Raw genomic sequence first — 18,461 nt, forward strand, 5'->3', positions numbered from 1 at the left:
CGAGGCCGATGATCAACGCAGCTTGATTCGCGATCATGGTCATCGCGATCGCCGGACCATGTGCTCGTGGATCTAATCGTGCCGCGACGCCCGCGACCGTCGCATGGAGGGTGCTCCAGTCGTCGTCGCCGTCGTCGCCGGGGAAAGGATCGGACAGTGCGTGAATATACGCGTTCGCCTCTCGTCCTCGTCGTCGTCGTCGTCGTCGTCGTAATAACAGTCGTTGTTATTTCCGTCGTCGCCGCTTCCCGGCCGGGATGAGAGCGCGAGACTCGATCTCCGTTCCCTTCAGGGACGGTGATCCTTTCTCGGGTCGCGCGCCGCGTCGTTCGCCACCTCACCCGGACGCATAGCAACTGACTGACGCGCGTTACGCGACCGAGTTACCGAGTTTCTCTGGAGCACTCTATATCCGCACGCTATGCGGCAGATCCACCCCCTCGAACACCCGCGATGCGCCCGCCGTCGCCGCGTCGCGCCGGTGCATTCGTCGATGGTGCACGCGCGGTTTTCCTTTCCTCTCGCTGCCTTCCTCCCGCTCGCGTACCCTGGGGGTGCGCACCCCCGCGTATACGATCGCGCCGGCGAACCTCCCCTCTCCGCATCGACGTTATTAAGAATGCTATGGATTCGCCGCGATATACTTTCGTTCAATCATTTTAGGTCTCGCGTCGAGAAGATGTATAGATTCAGGATACAGCGATATTATATTTTCTGTGATATACGCAAATATTATTATATATATAGGACCTGCAAAGGTTGAAATCACAAAATAAAAATCAAATTGGAATATCTAGCAAGTAATAAATTAGTATAATTATAAATTCCATAATTTCCATATAGTTAATTAATAACATAAATAATGTAAAGGATTAGAAAAAATTTTTTAATTTTAAAGAAAACGAGACGCTCCCGATTTTAAAATATATAATAAATATAATTTTTAAAAATGTGTGTGTGTGTGTGTATCTTTCTTTTAAAAAATATCCTGTATACGTTCTTTCACAGTTGATTGCTTAAAACACGTACTTGAAGTTTGTTAATTTTCTATACCTACGTACCGCCTACACGTAATATCCTTTACATTCTTTACAACGTTCTACGATATCTCGCGGCGGTGTACATTTCCGCTTAGAATTGTTGACTTCTCGGTGCTTTGTTGTTTGCGACGTTCAAGCACGTAGTGTTCTATTTCCTCGCTTTACATTTCCCAGACAGCACACAATATTTATAAAATATTTACAAAATGTTTATAAATATTTATGATTTATTTTAAATATTTTTTAAATATATTTTTGTGGTCTTTTGCACAGATCATAAACATTTATTATAAATAATATGAAATATTTATTGTAAATGTATAGTAAATGCTATGAAAATACTTAATGATAAATTATAATCCAAGTAAAAAATACTTTTTAGAAATATTGATTTATATTTATTGTAAATATTACAATACATAAAATATTTGGTCAATATTTTAATAATATTTCGAATAAAGCTTTATATAAAATATGTATGAAATATGTATATAACATTTAAAAAAAATGAATATTAATAAATATTTTCATAAATATTCTGTGCTGTCTGGGTTGTGTCTTTCATTTGAATAATATATTGTATTTTTTATCAAAAAAATTATAGACTGCAAAAGAAGAAAAAAACAATCTGTTGTATTGTCAGGATCTAAAGCTGACTTTTCATACGCAGCAATTTGTTGCTATTGATTAAAAATTTTATATGAGATGACGCACTTATAATTTTAAGAACTATTAAGATATATGTAATTAATCGCGGCAACAAATACGATATTAATTATTATTTATTACCCAAACAACACAAAGTCTAAAATTGTGACATAAGACATCTTTAAGTCGTCTTTTAGACGCAAAAAAAAGTCTTATATGACCCGATTTTAGACACTTTTTGTTGTCTGGGTAGTTTATATTTAATTCATTAATTATATAATTTGAGACTTTTCTATCTATTAAATAAGTAGTTTTACCTGTCCATAAAAATGTGATAATTACCTAGGACATATAATTGCTTAATTTTAAATGTAATTGGTTCTTACTTTTAAATCCAACTATATAAACGTATAATAAATTAGAGACATGTTTATATCTTATTTCTACATTCAAAAAGATATTATTAATTAATATATTTTATTGTAAATAGATTTATTCGTGTTGCTTGAAATTTTTAAAAACGTTGCACTTAACACAAGATAAATTCAGACGTCGCGAGATAAACAGAAAAAAAGAAAGAAAGCATGCAGTTTATTTTTTATTACACTTATTACAATTATATATAACATAAAATGTTATAAACAGAAATGAAGAAAAAAGAAAAATAAATTAAATATATAACAGATAAATAAAAATATATAATAGATAAAAATAAAAATAGTAAAATTAAAAACGAAAAACATGAAAATAGACAAAGAAAGAAAAAAATAGGAAAATCAGAGCAAAGATTTTGAATGCATAAAGTGCAAGCAACACGAACAGACTTTTTTATCGATACGACTAGGGAATTGAGCCTCAAACAGTCTCGTGTATTTACCTGCAGTCCGTGTTCTAGATAGTTCTCGATTTCCCTCGTTGGCAGCAGTTGTCGACGATTGACATAAGGGGGAGGGATTGGCCAACAAACGGAGAACCTGTTGTTCGCGAACGAGGAATCGAGGAATGTAGACACGCCGTGAACGTGAATGCCATCATGAACACCAAAAGAAATCCACAGCATGTGTCAAATTTGTACAACGGAGACAATCCCGGTACGTTTGCGCTTCGTCTCTGCGATATTTCGCCGAATTACATCCGCGCGCGCGTGTGCTAATCGGGAAAAACGCGCGTACGCGATTCATCCATAGATAGTAAACTGAAAAACCGTCTGCTGGGCGTCTTTATGGCGTCTGCTATTGCACGAAAACAATTTTTCCTCTGCGTATGTAAATGCGGTCCAGCGACGCTGCTTCATTTCAGATAGATGTTATCCGCGGACATGATTATTGCACAGATTTTAGTGTTTTATAATTGAAATATGCATTTTTTTAGGTGTGTTTTTATAACTATTTTGATTACTGATGACGCAAAGAACTTCTTGTTGATAGTACGTGTTGTATCATGTGGCAAATTTATGTACTTATTTGATATATTCCTTTCCTTTGATACAAAATATATAAAGTAAAATCTGTTATTGCAAAAAATAGTGTAATTTTATTTATCTATCATGAATATTTTATGATAGTTTATAAAAATTTTCTGAAGATTTGTCACAAGTTTTTTTTTTAGAAAATTTAACTTTTTAGTAGAAATTCAATATTATATGTTTAATGATAAATATATAGATATATTTGAGAATAATAATTATAAAAATTGTTATAGGTACCGTAGGAAGGGACAGTCCATCAGCATTGTTGGAAGTACTTGCTGAAGTTGCATCTCAAACACTGCACTCAGAAAAGAAACATATTAACTCGATGCTGACGTTGCAATTCAAACCTAAAACTGCGAGTATGAAACGGAAAGAATCGTGTTTTACCGTATCTCAACTTGCATCTATGCCTGTTTCACATCTTGTTAAGCAATTTGCCGTTTTTACAAGCGATGAGCTCAAAAGACAATATTCTTACACTTGTGCATTAGTCCCTGGTTGCCATGAGAAATATACTAGTTTTGCTAGTGAAGAAAAGGCGAGAGGGTGCATAAAAATTCACCTAGAGAAGCATTTAGAACAGCTAAAAGCTGATAAAGAGACTTGTATGTATTAATCAATTACTATTATCTCTTTGTATTATCATCAACTTGTCATTAATATTACATAAAAGAAATTCTGATGAAATTTGTTTATGATTGTTTAATATTATTTATCTTAAATTTTAAATTCACGATAATATATAAATGACATATAAATGCTCATCCTGGAAATATCCTGGAAAGACTTATGTGCAATAAATTTATATTGTATTTATGTATTAAAAGACTTGTTTTTATGTTATTATAGGTGATACATTTACAGCGAAAAGTATAAATCATAAGAATCTCAAAACTAATTTACAAAATAAGAAAAGTCGGATGCAGCAGATAAAAAAACCGCAAGAAACGTTAAATAAGGAGAATAAAGATGTGATATTGGAAAAGCCCACCAATTGTTTACGTAAAATATTTTTGAACGATATTAATATTAAAGAAAATGAGAAGCAGAAATGTTTCCAGAAATCGGAAAATAAGGAAGTGTATGACACTGAATTAAAGAATCCTTCGCAAATAGACAGTAAAGTTCTTGGCGATCATAGTTATTCTGAACGATTAGATGATACGACGCCTAATAGAAAAGAAACGTCTCTCAATAATATCCCTGATAATGCATCAGGAGAAGAAAATGTTAGTAATAAACAATTTATAAAACTATGTAATTGTGAGAAATATTTAAACATTACATTGATATATGTACTAAATTTTACAAATATTTACATTTTTTCAGATTGTATTGATGGTTGTTGGTACTGATAGTGTACATATGAAAGAGTATTCTCACATCCACCAGAAATTAGCTGAAAATTGTCAAGATTCTAATATTGCTTGTTCGCCAGGTATGTTCCATAATTTCATCCATAATTTATAAAATAAAAAATACAATATTATAATTAATATTATAGAGATGAATATTATGTTAAAATAAAATTATGTAACATGTATAAATTTCTAAGTATTATATTTATATATATGTATAAAATCACACATGTCACATATGATCAGATAAAACTCAAATCAGCACGGAATCAAACACAGAGATGTGTACAACTACCAAGCCTAAAGGAAAAGCAAAGTTTATTGGCACTAGCAAAGAAGAAAGGGAAATGGCACTAGCATATATAGATCGTATTAAGAAGAAGGGTAATCCTACAGGGAACAATCTTCAATGTCGCATTTGCGATCCCCCTCGTAGTTTCACAGCGCCTACAACTTTAGTGTCTCATTATCGAAGTCATGCTGGAATAAAACCGTATGAGTGTCGGATATGTAAAGCTGTTTTTACGAGAAGGCATAGTTTGAAATATCATACGTTGATTCATCAAAATCAGACTCGTTTTACATGTACGGATTGCGGAAAAAAGTTTAGGCACCCATCTCATTTTAGAGAACATCAACGTAGGCATACTGGAGAAGCACCGTTTGGATGTGATGATTGTGGACAACGGTTAGTAAAATTATATAATTCTGAAATATATTTATAATATATAAATATATATATAGATAGTAATATATTATATACAGATATTGACATTTCATTTTTATCAATAAGTTCAAGTAAAATTAAATCACACATAAATTAGTAAATTTAAATTCAACAAAATTCTTTGTCTTTCTGATCTAAAAAAAGAGAGAATTAATTGATATTAATAATTTTGATCATATAATATTAATATTTTGCTTTTTATGTTAGGTTTAAAACCAGAAATACTTATAAACGTCATTTAAAAACACGACATAATAAAATCCTTACCACGTTTGGTGAAGTTTTGCATCCTCCAGAAGAAGACTGTCAAAACGTTCGAATTAATCGAAAAAGGAAAGATGACTCTCCAGAAGCTACAATAAATATTGATAACATTGCATCCAATGCAATCGTGAGATTTGAAAACCATGACGAAACGCAAGTTACTACAGATACAACAGAAGAGTATGTTCTAAAAGATGGTATTGATAATAATAGAAACTGGGAAACAAACGATATAATACAAATTGATAAATTTGGGAGTTTTGAGATTTGCTCGGAATCTCAATTGAATAAGACTGATGGTATTGAGACTGAAATAGCTATAGATTGTAAATACCCTGATAGAGAGAATAGCAATGTCAATGTGGAATGTATCGATAATATAGAGGATGGCCTGCTGCAATTAAAAAATCCTTTTTACGATAATTTAAGAGTAACTGATAATGAAGAGAATCATGATGTTTGTCATAATATCGAGGATCAGGATTATGAGTGTAGCAATGAAATAAAATGTAAAGTCAATTCTAAAAGTGAAACATCAAAAGAAGAAATACAAAAAGATGAAGAAGCAATACAGCATGAAGTAAATACAGATTTTCCAGAAGAACAAGGTAAAAGCAACTTGCAAGTGTTGCAAGAAACGCACGATTATCATAAGAAAATATTCAATAGTGATATACAAGACAAAAACACAACAAATTTAAAAATAGCGCAAACAGAAGCTACAAGTTTCAATGAAAATGATCAAAAATATGATGCCATTATACAGAATGATGTCACGAATGAAAATCCTACTAAATGTGCAAATTTTGATATTGAAAATAAAGAACATCTAGGAAATAATATCTTCTGTGCACAAGTTGTATATGAAAATATTAATATTTTGCAAGCATCCAATGAAGCTAGTGAAGAGATTATTCTAGAAAATCAAAATAACGTATTGCAAGAAAACGAATGTATAACTCAATCTGTTGCGACTGATGTGGTAGAAATCTTAAATGTTTCTTCAAAAGAGAGTAGTGAAGCAAATCAAGGAACCGATCAACGACAAAGTCATCAGTATTTATACATCCGTTCCGAACAGTTAAGTACATTAATTGCTCAGAATAAATACGTAACTATACCGCTACATCAAATCAAGTTGTGTCGCGATCATGGATTGCAAGCGAAAGTGGACAATCACCGATCGATATATATCATAAATGAGGATATACAAACAATTATAAAGCAATCTGAGAAACAAAACACGATTTTAATTTTATCTAGTGATATCTGCAAGAACAGCATTTTTCAAATTGACAAAAATAGTATTATTGTCAAAGCTCTAAAGAGATAGATTGATGTATGCAAAGTAAAAGTAATATTTGTATAAATAAGATATGTAAAGTTTAATGTTGATCACGTTCAAAATATATTTTGTAACATAACAATGCGCTAATAGATACAGTCGATCGTACATATGCAATAATTGTTGTAACAAAATAATCCTAGAAAGAAGGAATAACACAATATAACGCTGCATATTCTTGCTTAAATATCTAGAAAACAAAACCAAATAGATGTAATCGTGTTTCTCATTTTTATTACGAGATATAATTAATTAAAGGTATATAGTTTATATCTTTATAATATTACTTAAGGAAAAGATGTTAACGGACTAATGAAACTATTCTTGTCGATTTGATAATAATTATGGATGGTATTATTATTGTAAGTATTGGACATTAATATCGTTGGCATTTATTTGTTATATAATGTAAGAAATTAATTTTTTATAACTTTTTTAAACATGTTAAGGTAAACGTTCCAGTGACCAGACATGTATGTATCTATGTCGGGACACATTACGTAAAACTTTATATATTTCTTTATATTATTAATCTCAAATGTTTTTTTTTAAATATAATACTATAATTATATATAATTATAAATATTGGATTATTATAAATATAATTATATATAATTTTATCATTAAATACAATTAAATTATAATGTAATAAAAAAAGCATTTGAGATTAATAATAATAAATTTGGTGTATTCAAACGTAGGTATATGCTCGATCACTAGGACGTTTACCTCATTATCAGCTTGTATTGATTGCAATAATTATCTGCATTTATTAATTTTCAAGTTTAATACCAAATTAGTATTCAAAATTAAATTTTGCATTCTTTAATTTCACTCTTGACATGTACAGAAAATAAATCTAGTTTCACACGTATTACTTTTACTAGATACGGTTCTATTAACTGTATTTATTAGCATGAAAAAAATATGAAAATATGGTAGTGCTAAATATAAGAAAGTACGCTACATGTTATAGTTATTTAATCTCAATATAATTTCATATAAAATTTTCTATTTTTTTTTTTTTTTTTAAGATTGTCGTAAATGTGTACTATTACACACACATATTTCATAATTTATTTTTATAATAATTCTATTGAAGCTTTTTATGTTTATCTCTGCTATCTTGGATTATTATTTTAGAGTATATCTTTACATACAGATTGCTTAGGTTCTGCGCACAATGGAGGAAATATTAGGAATAGGAATAAATATTAAGATTTTAACCTATCAGATATCAGTTACACAGAATACACGGTTTTTAATAGGTTGAAATCTTAATATTTATTCCTGTTCCCTAATATTTGTTCTATTGTGTGCAGGCCCTTAAAATAATAACACATTTATAATTTTTTTAACAATTATATATTATATTAGCTGAATGAACAAAAATTATAGATATTTATAAAATGTTATATAATGCGATTTGAGAACAAAGTTCAATTGTTTACATTGAATCATTCACTTTCAATTTGGATCTTTTTTTATTCCTACACTCTCTGAACTGATGCACACGGTGCAACAAGTTGAAGTGAAATAAATATACGTTTGTTTCATTTCAACATATTGCACCGTATACACCAATTCAGGAATAAAAAACAGACCTATAAATTGCTCCGTATGAATTATGCGTAACGTATTTTAAATGTAGCTTCGCGCATTTCTTTTTGATAACATCTTTTTCAGCAATACATTTTTTTCTAAAAGAATCAAGATATCGCAATAAATTATTAAATTATAATTATTATATTTCAAATAAGGTATTCGAAAATTCACATATTGTTAATAACTGATAATCTATACATTAAGTTATAAACCATATTTTCTATCTAATTTATGAGTTTCTACATGTTTTTTTATGTTGAATAATATATAATTTTTATGCTAAATAGTGTAAAATTTATTCTATTTATTTGTATAAAATCTATATATCCGAGAAGTTCCGAGATTCAATTGCAATCTAATTAGAAGTACATATTCGATGTCCTTAGAAAAATAAAACGTAGCTAACCAGATATTATGTTGCGGCTTAACTAACAACGTGAATAAAGCAGACATAGTCAAAGCATGGATAAAGAATTTACAATAGTGGTATTTTAACTTTGCTAACAAAGAAACATTTTTTTAATATTGTTAATTAATTAAAAGAGAAGTGCATACTTTCACAACACAGTAACTTAAAATCTAACAGTGTTTATGATCCTTCGGCTCAGCTTCAGTTTTTGTTTTTTTTTTCCAAACATTACGTCTTTGTGAATTACTAGCTTTAGGATTCTTACAATAAGCCATGGCTTGCGCCATTCCGGTTATCCATTCCCAATCTTCTTTTGTCCAATCAGGATCAAAGAGCTTTTTTAATTGATCATCAAGTGATAGATCAGTCGTCACTGATTCTCTTGTATTTGCAAGCTCTGATGAGGCTTCAACTTTCTCCTTTATCTCTTTTAGCGACATCTTTAACTCAAGTTAAGGATCTATTAATTTTCCTTGAACAAAATATCTTCTAATCACATTAAATCGAGTTCTGGTTCAGTTATGCTATAGTCAAATATGAGTTCGCAACCTTTAAAAAAGATGCTTTAGCCTGGAAATTTTATTCACTTAGATTATAAATTTGAGACCCTTTAGTTCTTATACTAAAGTTTATTATGAACAAATTTGTAAAAACTCTCATACTTACAAAGAATCAATCTCTGTAGTTTTAGGTGCAGGTATTACGTCCAAGCTTCAAGTAATTGGCCAAGAAATTTGAGTAGTTTTTTCTCTTAGACCTGCTCCATAGATAGACTTTATTCTGTAACCACAAAATTATATTTGGGATTGTTATACACACACAGCACCATGTATACTAGCTTTACCGTAATTAATAACAAAATTCTTAAAATCAAAATTTTGCAAAATTTGACTAAATATTGTTAGTTTATGTGCAATATATTAAAACTCGGAACTTTCTCGACATAGATAATACGAGGGTAGTTCAAAAAGTTCTCGTTCTGACACAGAAATAACGCTATATATATCAAATTGCTACAATTTTAAACAAGTTTGATCCTTTACAGGATTACTGTTATAATTTCGGACAGATGTGTTCATTAGTTTTTTTTATTTCGGTCATGTAAAGCAGCCAACTTTTGATTTTTTTCATGACAATGCACCTCACGTTTCTGTAATTGAAGAAATTTAAGCGAATATATTGCCATGATGGAACCAAACGTTGGTTGCTTTAGGGCGTATTCGGATTCCCACCCAGATGCTCCACGGGTATCATGTTATTCTTGTTTAACGTTCGGTAAACAACAAGGATAGAGTGATATCTGAGTGACGCTCGAGTGGGAATCTGAAACCCAGCACTACACGATTAAAACAAAGAAACTAATGAACGCATCTATCTGAAATTTTAACAGTAGTACTGTGAAGGATCAAACTTGTCTAAAATTATAGCAGTTTGATATTTGTGGCGTTATTTCTGTGTCAGGCCGAGAACTTTTCGAACTACCCCCGTACAAGTGATCGATTCAAATCAATTTACAATACTTTTTACACAAAAGAATAGAAATCATTGTACAATCAGATGTACCAATATGTGATTAATGTATATACATTATATTACAGAATGTGGTAAGAATAATGAATATTTGAAGTGATTTCTTATGTAAAAAAAATCGAAATTATGTAAGCTATGAGAAAATCCATTTAAAGTCTGTAACATCAGAAGACATGGTACTGTTTCGGCGCTAAAAGAAGTTATTAGTTAACATCATATTAAGTTACATGCCCTTATCCAATACTATTTCACAATTTCTCACACTGTCAATAATTCACAAGTTCAATTCTTTGATGAACATATCAATTAACATATAATGCATTTATACATATTATATAGCCAGGTAATTTTTAATATCGTCTACAAAATAATGAATTTGACGAATATAATTACAATAGTTAAGATACTAATTAACAAGGTAGATAATATCCATGTAAATTATATCTGAAATATTATTGCTATAATGTAAAGGGTGCCTTTTTGATAGAAATAAGATAATAGCGAGAAATAATATAAAAATACGATAGCTAATATCATTAAAATATTTATCAGTTACGATTTCATATTCATTAAAAATATAATCTTTATATAATCCTCTATAAAATTATGTACATTAATTATAATCAGTTTTGATTACAAAAATATGATTTGTAGAAATTTTACAAAAATATAAATTATAGAAATTTATACGGAAAGGAGAAACATGTAAGGCAAATTACTCAAGAATGTTCGTTCTCGCAGAGGTTTCGTGTTGTACAGTTTCGTATCAGAATTAGTATAATATAGTAATAGCGCTTTGAAACCGCGAGCCTATAATATTCGCGTCGTAAGTTATCGACTATGTAAAGAACAATAACTTTGCTTACATAATGTATTTTTCTACGTATATTTTGTACTTACGAATAAATTTCTAAAAATATTCCGCATGAATCATTCTGATTACCCGCTACATAGTTTAAATAAAATCAGGAGTTAGCGTGCAAGTAACATATATTAAAGTTTCTTATGAATGCAAATTCTTTTTACGAACGCGAGGTTCTTAATTGCTTTGTAGAAATCAAATATGACACAATATTGAAAAGATAAAGTAAATGTACATGTAGTTAATGAAAAAATAAAGTAATGTACATGTAATTAATGGACATGATCCAATTATTGGAAGTTATATAAAATTTTAAATATTAAATATTAAGCTTTTAATAATATGTATGCTTTTAAATAATATTGTTTATAAAAATTTAATAACGAATTTATTTAGAGTTATACATATCATTAAAAAAGGTTAATGTTTAACATTTTTGTCATTTCGTTCAAAAATTGGATTATGTCCACTGATTGGTACATTTACCTTAATATGACATACTTGTAAAATACGTATCCCCTCGATATGTCGTCTCGATCCAGATTACGGTACTTAATATCGTTTTGGAGAATTGTGGCTTTCTCTTGTGAAACTTTCCAGAATCTTTCGCTCGGAATTAGTCGACAACGCAAACGGCAAACCCAAAAAACAATTGAAGGCGAGTGAAAGAATAAAAGCGAATCAGACAAAAGAATTCAACAAAAGAAGAACAAAATCTTATAACGTCATCTAACTGCTATCTGCTGCTATCCTATTCATTTCGATACAATATTTTTCCAATAGGAATAATCTGTGAAGGGAAGGATATTTTGAAAATGTTACATCCTATTACGCGCCGCGATTTTAATTAAATGTCTAATATACTTGAAATGTTTTAAAAACTTTTTTATTTTCTCTCAAATATAAGATTCCCTAACATTAATATAATATTCCATTGAATCTTTGCAATTTGTGCTGCAACATTTTTAAAAAGGAAAAAAAGAATTTTTCCTGTACGTTTCCCTGAAACATTTCCGACGTAACAATAAAATTAATTCTATGGATCATATACGTTTTTCGCATTAATCCTTATATTACTCTATTTTGTTTCTTCTGATAATCTTAAATTTTTCCTTATAAGAAATTATTTTCATAAAATTTCGCCCTTCTCAATAAGCAAAAATATTCTTGAAGTTACGTCCCACACAACATGAAATATTTCCGAAATATTTTCAAAATATTTCATTGCAAGATTTTAAATATTTCAGAAATGTTTCATGAAATATTTCTAAAACATAAATATGTCTAGGAAGTCAGACTTTTTGAAATATTCTTATTTTCACAATATTAATTTGTACAAAGTTTCTAAAATATATTTTTGAGAAATATTTTACATTTTTCTACAATATTTCAAAACGTTTTACAGATGTTTACGAAATATTTCTGAAATATTTTATCGAAATATTAAAAAAAGATTCACATAAATATTTCAAGTACAGCACGCTTCGTTTTTACTCGACGATATAAGGCGGCGAAAAACTCATTAGATCGCTTCATTAAGCTATATAAACCGGGAACAACACAAATATTTACAACATCCCAGATTCATCGCCGCGCGAATGCCAAACATTCGCGACCGGTTCGTGTCCGCCGGGTGACAACACGCGCGCGCGACCGGCGACAATTACGCGGGCGCGGCATGCCGTCCTGTTGCTTTTCTTGTTTGGAGAACGGTTTGCGTTCCGCCGCGGGGAACAAGGTTGCGAGGCGATTAAAATGGCGAGTCGAACGCTCGCTCGTGGATCAGGATACAATGGGGTATGCGTGTCGCACATCGCGACGTCCGACGATCGCCCGGGCGCGATTCGCTCGGCGTATATATTTACTGTTACAGGACGTTCGCGCCGTTCACGGCGCGGACGCTGTTCGCCGTGGTTCGCCGCGCGCTCGGCGACCTGCGTTTGTACCTGCAGCCGACCAGTTCACCAGTATCGCGAACCATCGCGAACGGCGAGGACTCGATCGGAGGTACCGCCCGCGCCGGTGTAATCTCCCGTCGATCTAATTCACGCGAGAGAACGTGCGTTCGCCGGGAACGGAATTGGCGACGCTCTCGCAAGAACGGTCTTGCAGAATCATCGGCGATAGTCTCGTCGAATGCATTATTAGATACAGCTGTCTCGTTAAGTCTGGTCTCACGAAAACAGAACGGAACAGGAGAGACCGTTCGCGATACTTCGGCGAGATCGTACTTGCACAACGCGGCCCCGCTGTGCGTCCCATTATTCGCGAGTTATCGAGGTCTTCGCGTTCGCCGCTGGTGATACCAGTACGATTACGCGCGTGTACAACCTTCGACGAGAGGTATTCTCAGGTATTCTAATGTAATCCATCCCAAGGAATACACCAAGTCAAACGATTTTATTTTGACTTCAAAATGATGATTTTAAGTTACAAAGTTTGACTATTTATTGATGTCAAGAATTAAAATAGTTTGATTTTTTGTTGACTTTTGTGTGTTCCTTAGGATACGGAAAGCACAGAAGCTTGCAGCAATATTACCGCAACATTTGCATCGTTACTGCAATATTATTGGAATTATTTGTGCTGTATGATAAGCGTCAACATTATGGACGCTAGCTCCTCTATAGATAGACCGAATATAACGCCTCTACCCAAACAGAACAACTCATACAGTACAGATCATTATAGTGATGTTGACTGCGTTCAGCAAAAAAAGCAACTTTGCAACTGTTATTCAAATCCAAGAAACACAAAAGGCAACAAAGAATCAAAATGATTCTATTTTTATTGTTAACATCAATAAAAAATCAAATTTTATAATAAAAAAAATCACCATTTTGATTTTTATGATGTCAAAGTAGTGATTTTAACTTTCTCTTGACTTACAAAGGAACCGTTGGAACTGTCCCTCACCGATTTTGATGGGCTTTGGATATGTTGTAAAGTATAATATAAAAAAATATTAGACCCATATTTTTTTATCAGCGTATCTCAAGGTTAGAGGATGAAACACCCCCTCGAAAAAAATGGATTTTATCGTTTTTAGCAAATATCTTCGCGCGAAACTATGCGATATATTAAAAAATATTTAATACAAAAGTTTTATGGTATTTTGTGCTCTATATAATGATGTATTCACTTTTTTTAATATCAAATTTTTTAACTTTCTCCTACCTCCACTCATTAATTTTCACCCCCTAAACCTTAAGATACGTTGATAAAAAAAAATATGGGTCTAATATTTTTTTATACTCTACAACATATCCAAAATCTATTAAAATCGGAGGAACGGTTCCGACGGTTCCCTTGTTAGTGTGTTCCTTAGAGATATAAAGATTAGAGATATAAGATTTTTTAATATTATGATTGATTCTTCCCCTTAGTTCCTCACGAATCTAAATGTAGAAACCAATCGCATTAAAGAATTTTACAACAGTTGCAAAGCCGCTCTTTATGTTGAACGCAATCATTGCAACGTCCAGTCCAGCAATATTGCAGTAACATTGCAAACGTTCCAGCAATATTGCTCTAAATTTTTTGCTGTACGGGAAGTCGAGGTACATAACGTCAAAATGACGTTAAAATGAATCGTAAATGATTGAAAGTGACTTTTAGTAATCATTTTGCAATCATTTCCTGATGACTTGTGTTCCGCTTGGTAATCACTAGCAGCCAGACCTCCCTCTATTGAAGAAGTTCAAGAAGAAGCTCTATGAATGCTCGAACGACGTCAGGAGACACATCCGGTACTCAGGAGTTGAACTGTAGCGTGGACTTCGATTGCATCTGGAAGGCTGTAAGTAGCGGTGGTTCGTCGGGTGACATCCTCACGACACGGTTCGACGCTCGTCGAAAGGAGAACTTTCGGGAACAAACATTACCGGCGTGCAATATATCATGCGCACGAAGAACCGTCCCGAAAAACCGAAAGCGACACGACGTTCTTATCGTCGCCAGTACGTACGCGCGGGACACGCGCCATCGGCGTAAATATTGAACAAGTGACGTAATTAGTTGCGCGAGGCATGATAATAAGCGAGGACGTCGTCGTTGCTCGTCGGCGCACCTCGCCATCAGATAAAGCCGCTCGAAATTGTTCCCCGTTTCGAGGTCGACGCACCGCTCGCGTATCTGCCGTGGAGAAGCCCGATAAAAGGTTCAGTCCGGATCCGCCGTCGTTGCCGGCCTGCTGTTGCATTCCCGAATCCTCGCCGGCGGAAACGTACGGAATGGAGGTGAGTCTCTCCCTCTTTTCGACTAAAAAGTAAATGTAAAAAAGGAATTTCCGGAAAGCCGATCGCTCGCAGACACTCCACCATAGAGACTCCACCAACACCGAATATAACTATGTAATATAGCTGTAAAATATTTATATATATGTTATATAGCAGTTACATTTATAGGGTCTGGTTTCTCATCAATGTAAAATTAATTTTAATCTTATAGTTCAATTTTCTCTCTATATTCTTAGGTCCAGTTCCACAACTCACGGTTAACTTTTAACCGAGGTTCAACTTATTCATTGTTTCTTTCCAATTTTAGAATTGGAAAGAAACCGTGAGTTGGGTGGAACTGGGCCTTAGAATTAGAAAAAGATAAACAATAAGTTAAATCAAAATTAAAATTAATCTTACATTTTAGTGGAACCGGGTTAAGTTTGTTTTATGCCCGTTCCTACCAATGTAATTTAATTTTAATCTCAGTTCAACTCTTTACCTTTTTCTAGAGTTAGAAAAAGCTGAATAAATTGAACCGAGTTTAAAATTAATCTACATTGGTAGAAACGGGCATTAGTTGAACTTGTGCACGGTTCATCTTTTCTCTTTTTTCTTCAGTGCAGAGAGAAAAGGAGGAAAGAGATGAATTGTGCAAAAAATTTAGCTAAAAAGAATAAGACTAAAATTTGCTAGAACATATTTTCGTAGAGGGATCGTTCATTGGAACGATCTAAGCGATCTGCCTGTCCCACGAGGTGTTCCTTGCGCTTTCTGCAATTTGCAGCGATCGAAATACGCGTATACTTGGACCTAGGAAAGTTGAAGATGCGTGCTAGACGAGACATCAGGAAATAGAAAAATATGGAAAGTGTAGCTAAACGGAATAAATCTGCGTGACGACAGTCTTATTTATCTTTAATGTTTGAGCAGCGAGTGAATTGACAGTTGCGACAGTTTTGTATACCGTAAAACGCGAATCTACAGAAAAAGATTAATAGCATTAACTGACAGCAGTCTGATTAAAAATAATCTTGTTAATTTTCAGAAAATCTTTAATGAAACAAATGCGTCATCTTGTTTTAATAAAATGTTATTTGTTTTATTAATAGTTATTAAATAAACAAGATAATTTTCAATTAGATTATTTTTTTACTTTAATACAATATCATTTTTTTCGCGTTCAGTCCGAAGTGAGATCCCTTTTCGTATTTGTTTGAAGGTAAAAAACAAAAATTGCTCGATTATACTTTGATTTCATTGCACATCCTTTTTATTTTTTTTCTCGAAAGATTAATAAAATAAAAATAGCATATAGAGATAAAAAGATACTATAATTGATTAAGAAAATAAGGAACTTGAAAAAATACTTGAAAGATATAATTATTTTATTATTTAATTCGCGTGATGAATATGAATTAATGTTATTAGAGATCTGGTTATATGAAAAGACTTGGATTTCGCTGAGCGAAAGTTGATTCCACCTCATACTATTGCGCGTGACATTGCGACTGTGTTTACAATGACATTTTTCATTGAGTCGTCTACGCAATGTTGATATCATATCTTTCACTTTATAGCTTCTTCGTAACGTTTAGTAATTTGGCGTTTAGTAATTTGCTTTAATTGCAAAAACTACGTTAGTGCGACACATAAAGAGGAAAAATAATAAAAATTTTTTATCTAAATTTAAAAAATTCAAATAAATGCGTACTCATAATCGTTTCCTCTGTAACATTTAGGCTGATAATACAACATATTTCGCATATGTAATATTGTCATTTGCTAAAACAATCGATAAATTCGTAAAGCCATATATCGCGATTCCTGTCATATGTTTGTGGAAAACTTTTGTTCACGGTTCTGCATCGTTCTTAAATGCTAAACAAATTGATGGCATGGAATTCTTACCAGAAAGTACGTTTGATATTACTTAGGCCCAGTTCCACAACTCACGGTTAACTCTTAACCGAGGTTCAACTTATTCACTGTTCCTTTCTAATTCTAGAATTAGAAAGGAACAGTGAATAAGTTGAACCTCGGTTAAGAGTTAACCGTGAGTTGTGGAACTGGGCCTTAGGGGCCTATTCTGTGACTTTTAACAACTGCAACGATATCGTTACATTATCATTGCGCAGGTTTTGTATACCGCAAAATAGCTGCGCAATCATAATTTAACGATATCCTTAGAGTCGTTAAGAGTTACAGAATAGATCCTTTAATGTATTGTATTACAATTTTAATTTTTCCCACATATTTATTAGATATATCGCAAGTTGAAATCAGCATCGATAATAACAGACCTTGGAAACTGATCCTTCTGAAGCCGATTGACTTCAACTATAATTCGATTCAGTTGACGTAATATTGTACGCGATCTTCATACAGAATGATACAAGGCTCAAGATCAGAATGAGACAATCGTGTTTGACGCACGATATAAAAATATAGACCTCTCTGAAAAAGGACAGAATGACTGTACGAATATATTACAATCAAAGTCAAGACAGCAATCTATTTTAAGTATATTATTTTTGTCTTTACATAATGATTTATTAATTATGATAAAGATACGGGAAGTAAAATCCTGAAAATTGATTTAATTGAAGCTTTATGTGACCGTATTTTAACGTTTTAGTTACACCTTTAGACTTACTGTGAGTCTTAAATATTATTCTACTTATAATGAGTATCAATTCTTTGATTTTAACTCCAAGTACTTATATTGTCTACATTTTATAATTTGTAACACTTGAAGGAGAATGACTTGACAATTCAAATGTTAATCGACATTGGGAGAACTGTATCGACCTTAAGTCGGTCGCTCAGACATTCTCGAAGGAAGCGAAGATGGTGCACGCCGAGAGGAGAGACGAAAGAGTGGTAGGAAGAGTCGTGGCCCATTTCTTTTAGAAGGGAAACGATGATTACAGTTAAGCCGTTACCTCCGTCGGTGCTCGCTCAGTTTTCTGTGAACGGCATTCC

At 32.5% G+C, this 18,461-nt stretch overlaps 2 protein-coding genes across 3 annotated transcripts in view; both read left to right on the forward strand.

Annotated features, from left to right (window-relative positions):
* Positions 1–2,631: 2,631 nt before the first annotated feature.
* On the forward strand, positions 2,632–7,066 carry LOC108725396 (uncharacterized). The gene is made up of 6 exons (XM_018452401.1): positions 2,632–2,779; positions 3,390–3,764; positions 4,009–4,388; positions 4,489–4,597; positions 4,764–5,205; positions 5,452–7,066. The coding sequence occupies exons 1-6, from the start codon at positions 2,722–2,724 to the stop codon at positions 6,839–6,841; spliced, it is 2,754 nt and encodes a 917-aa protein (XP_018307903.1). The 5' UTR covers positions 2,632–2,721; the 3' UTR covers positions 6,842–7,066.
* Positions 7,067–12,893: 5,827 nt separating this feature from the next.
* Positions 12,894–18,461, forward strand: part of mdu (mitotic spindle positioning protein meduse) — an 8,973-nt gene continuing 3,405 nt past the window's right edge. Inside the window, exons 1-2 of one of the 2 annotated variants that reach the window (XM_018452393.1) lie at positions 12,894–13,612; positions 14,932–15,497. In XM_018452393.1, coding sequence (XP_018307895.1) covers positions 15,288–15,497 — 210 coding nt within the window. In that variant the 5' untranslated portion in view covers positions 12,894–13,612; positions 14,932–15,287. Of the gene's footprint in view, positions 13,613–14,886; positions 15,498–18,461 lie in introns of those variants that run through there. The other variant, XM_018452392.1, reaches the window with a different exon arrangement.

This window comes from Mycetomoellerius zeteki, unplaced genomic scaffold (assembly GCF_001594055.1).
Source record: "Mycetomoellerius zeteki isolate Tzet28-1 unplaced genomic scaffold, Tzet1.0 scaffold345, whole genome shotgun sequence".
In the NCBI taxonomy this organism is placed as follows: domain Eukaryota; kingdom Metazoa; phylum Arthropoda; class Insecta; order Hymenoptera; family Formicidae; genus Mycetomoellerius; species Mycetomoellerius zeteki.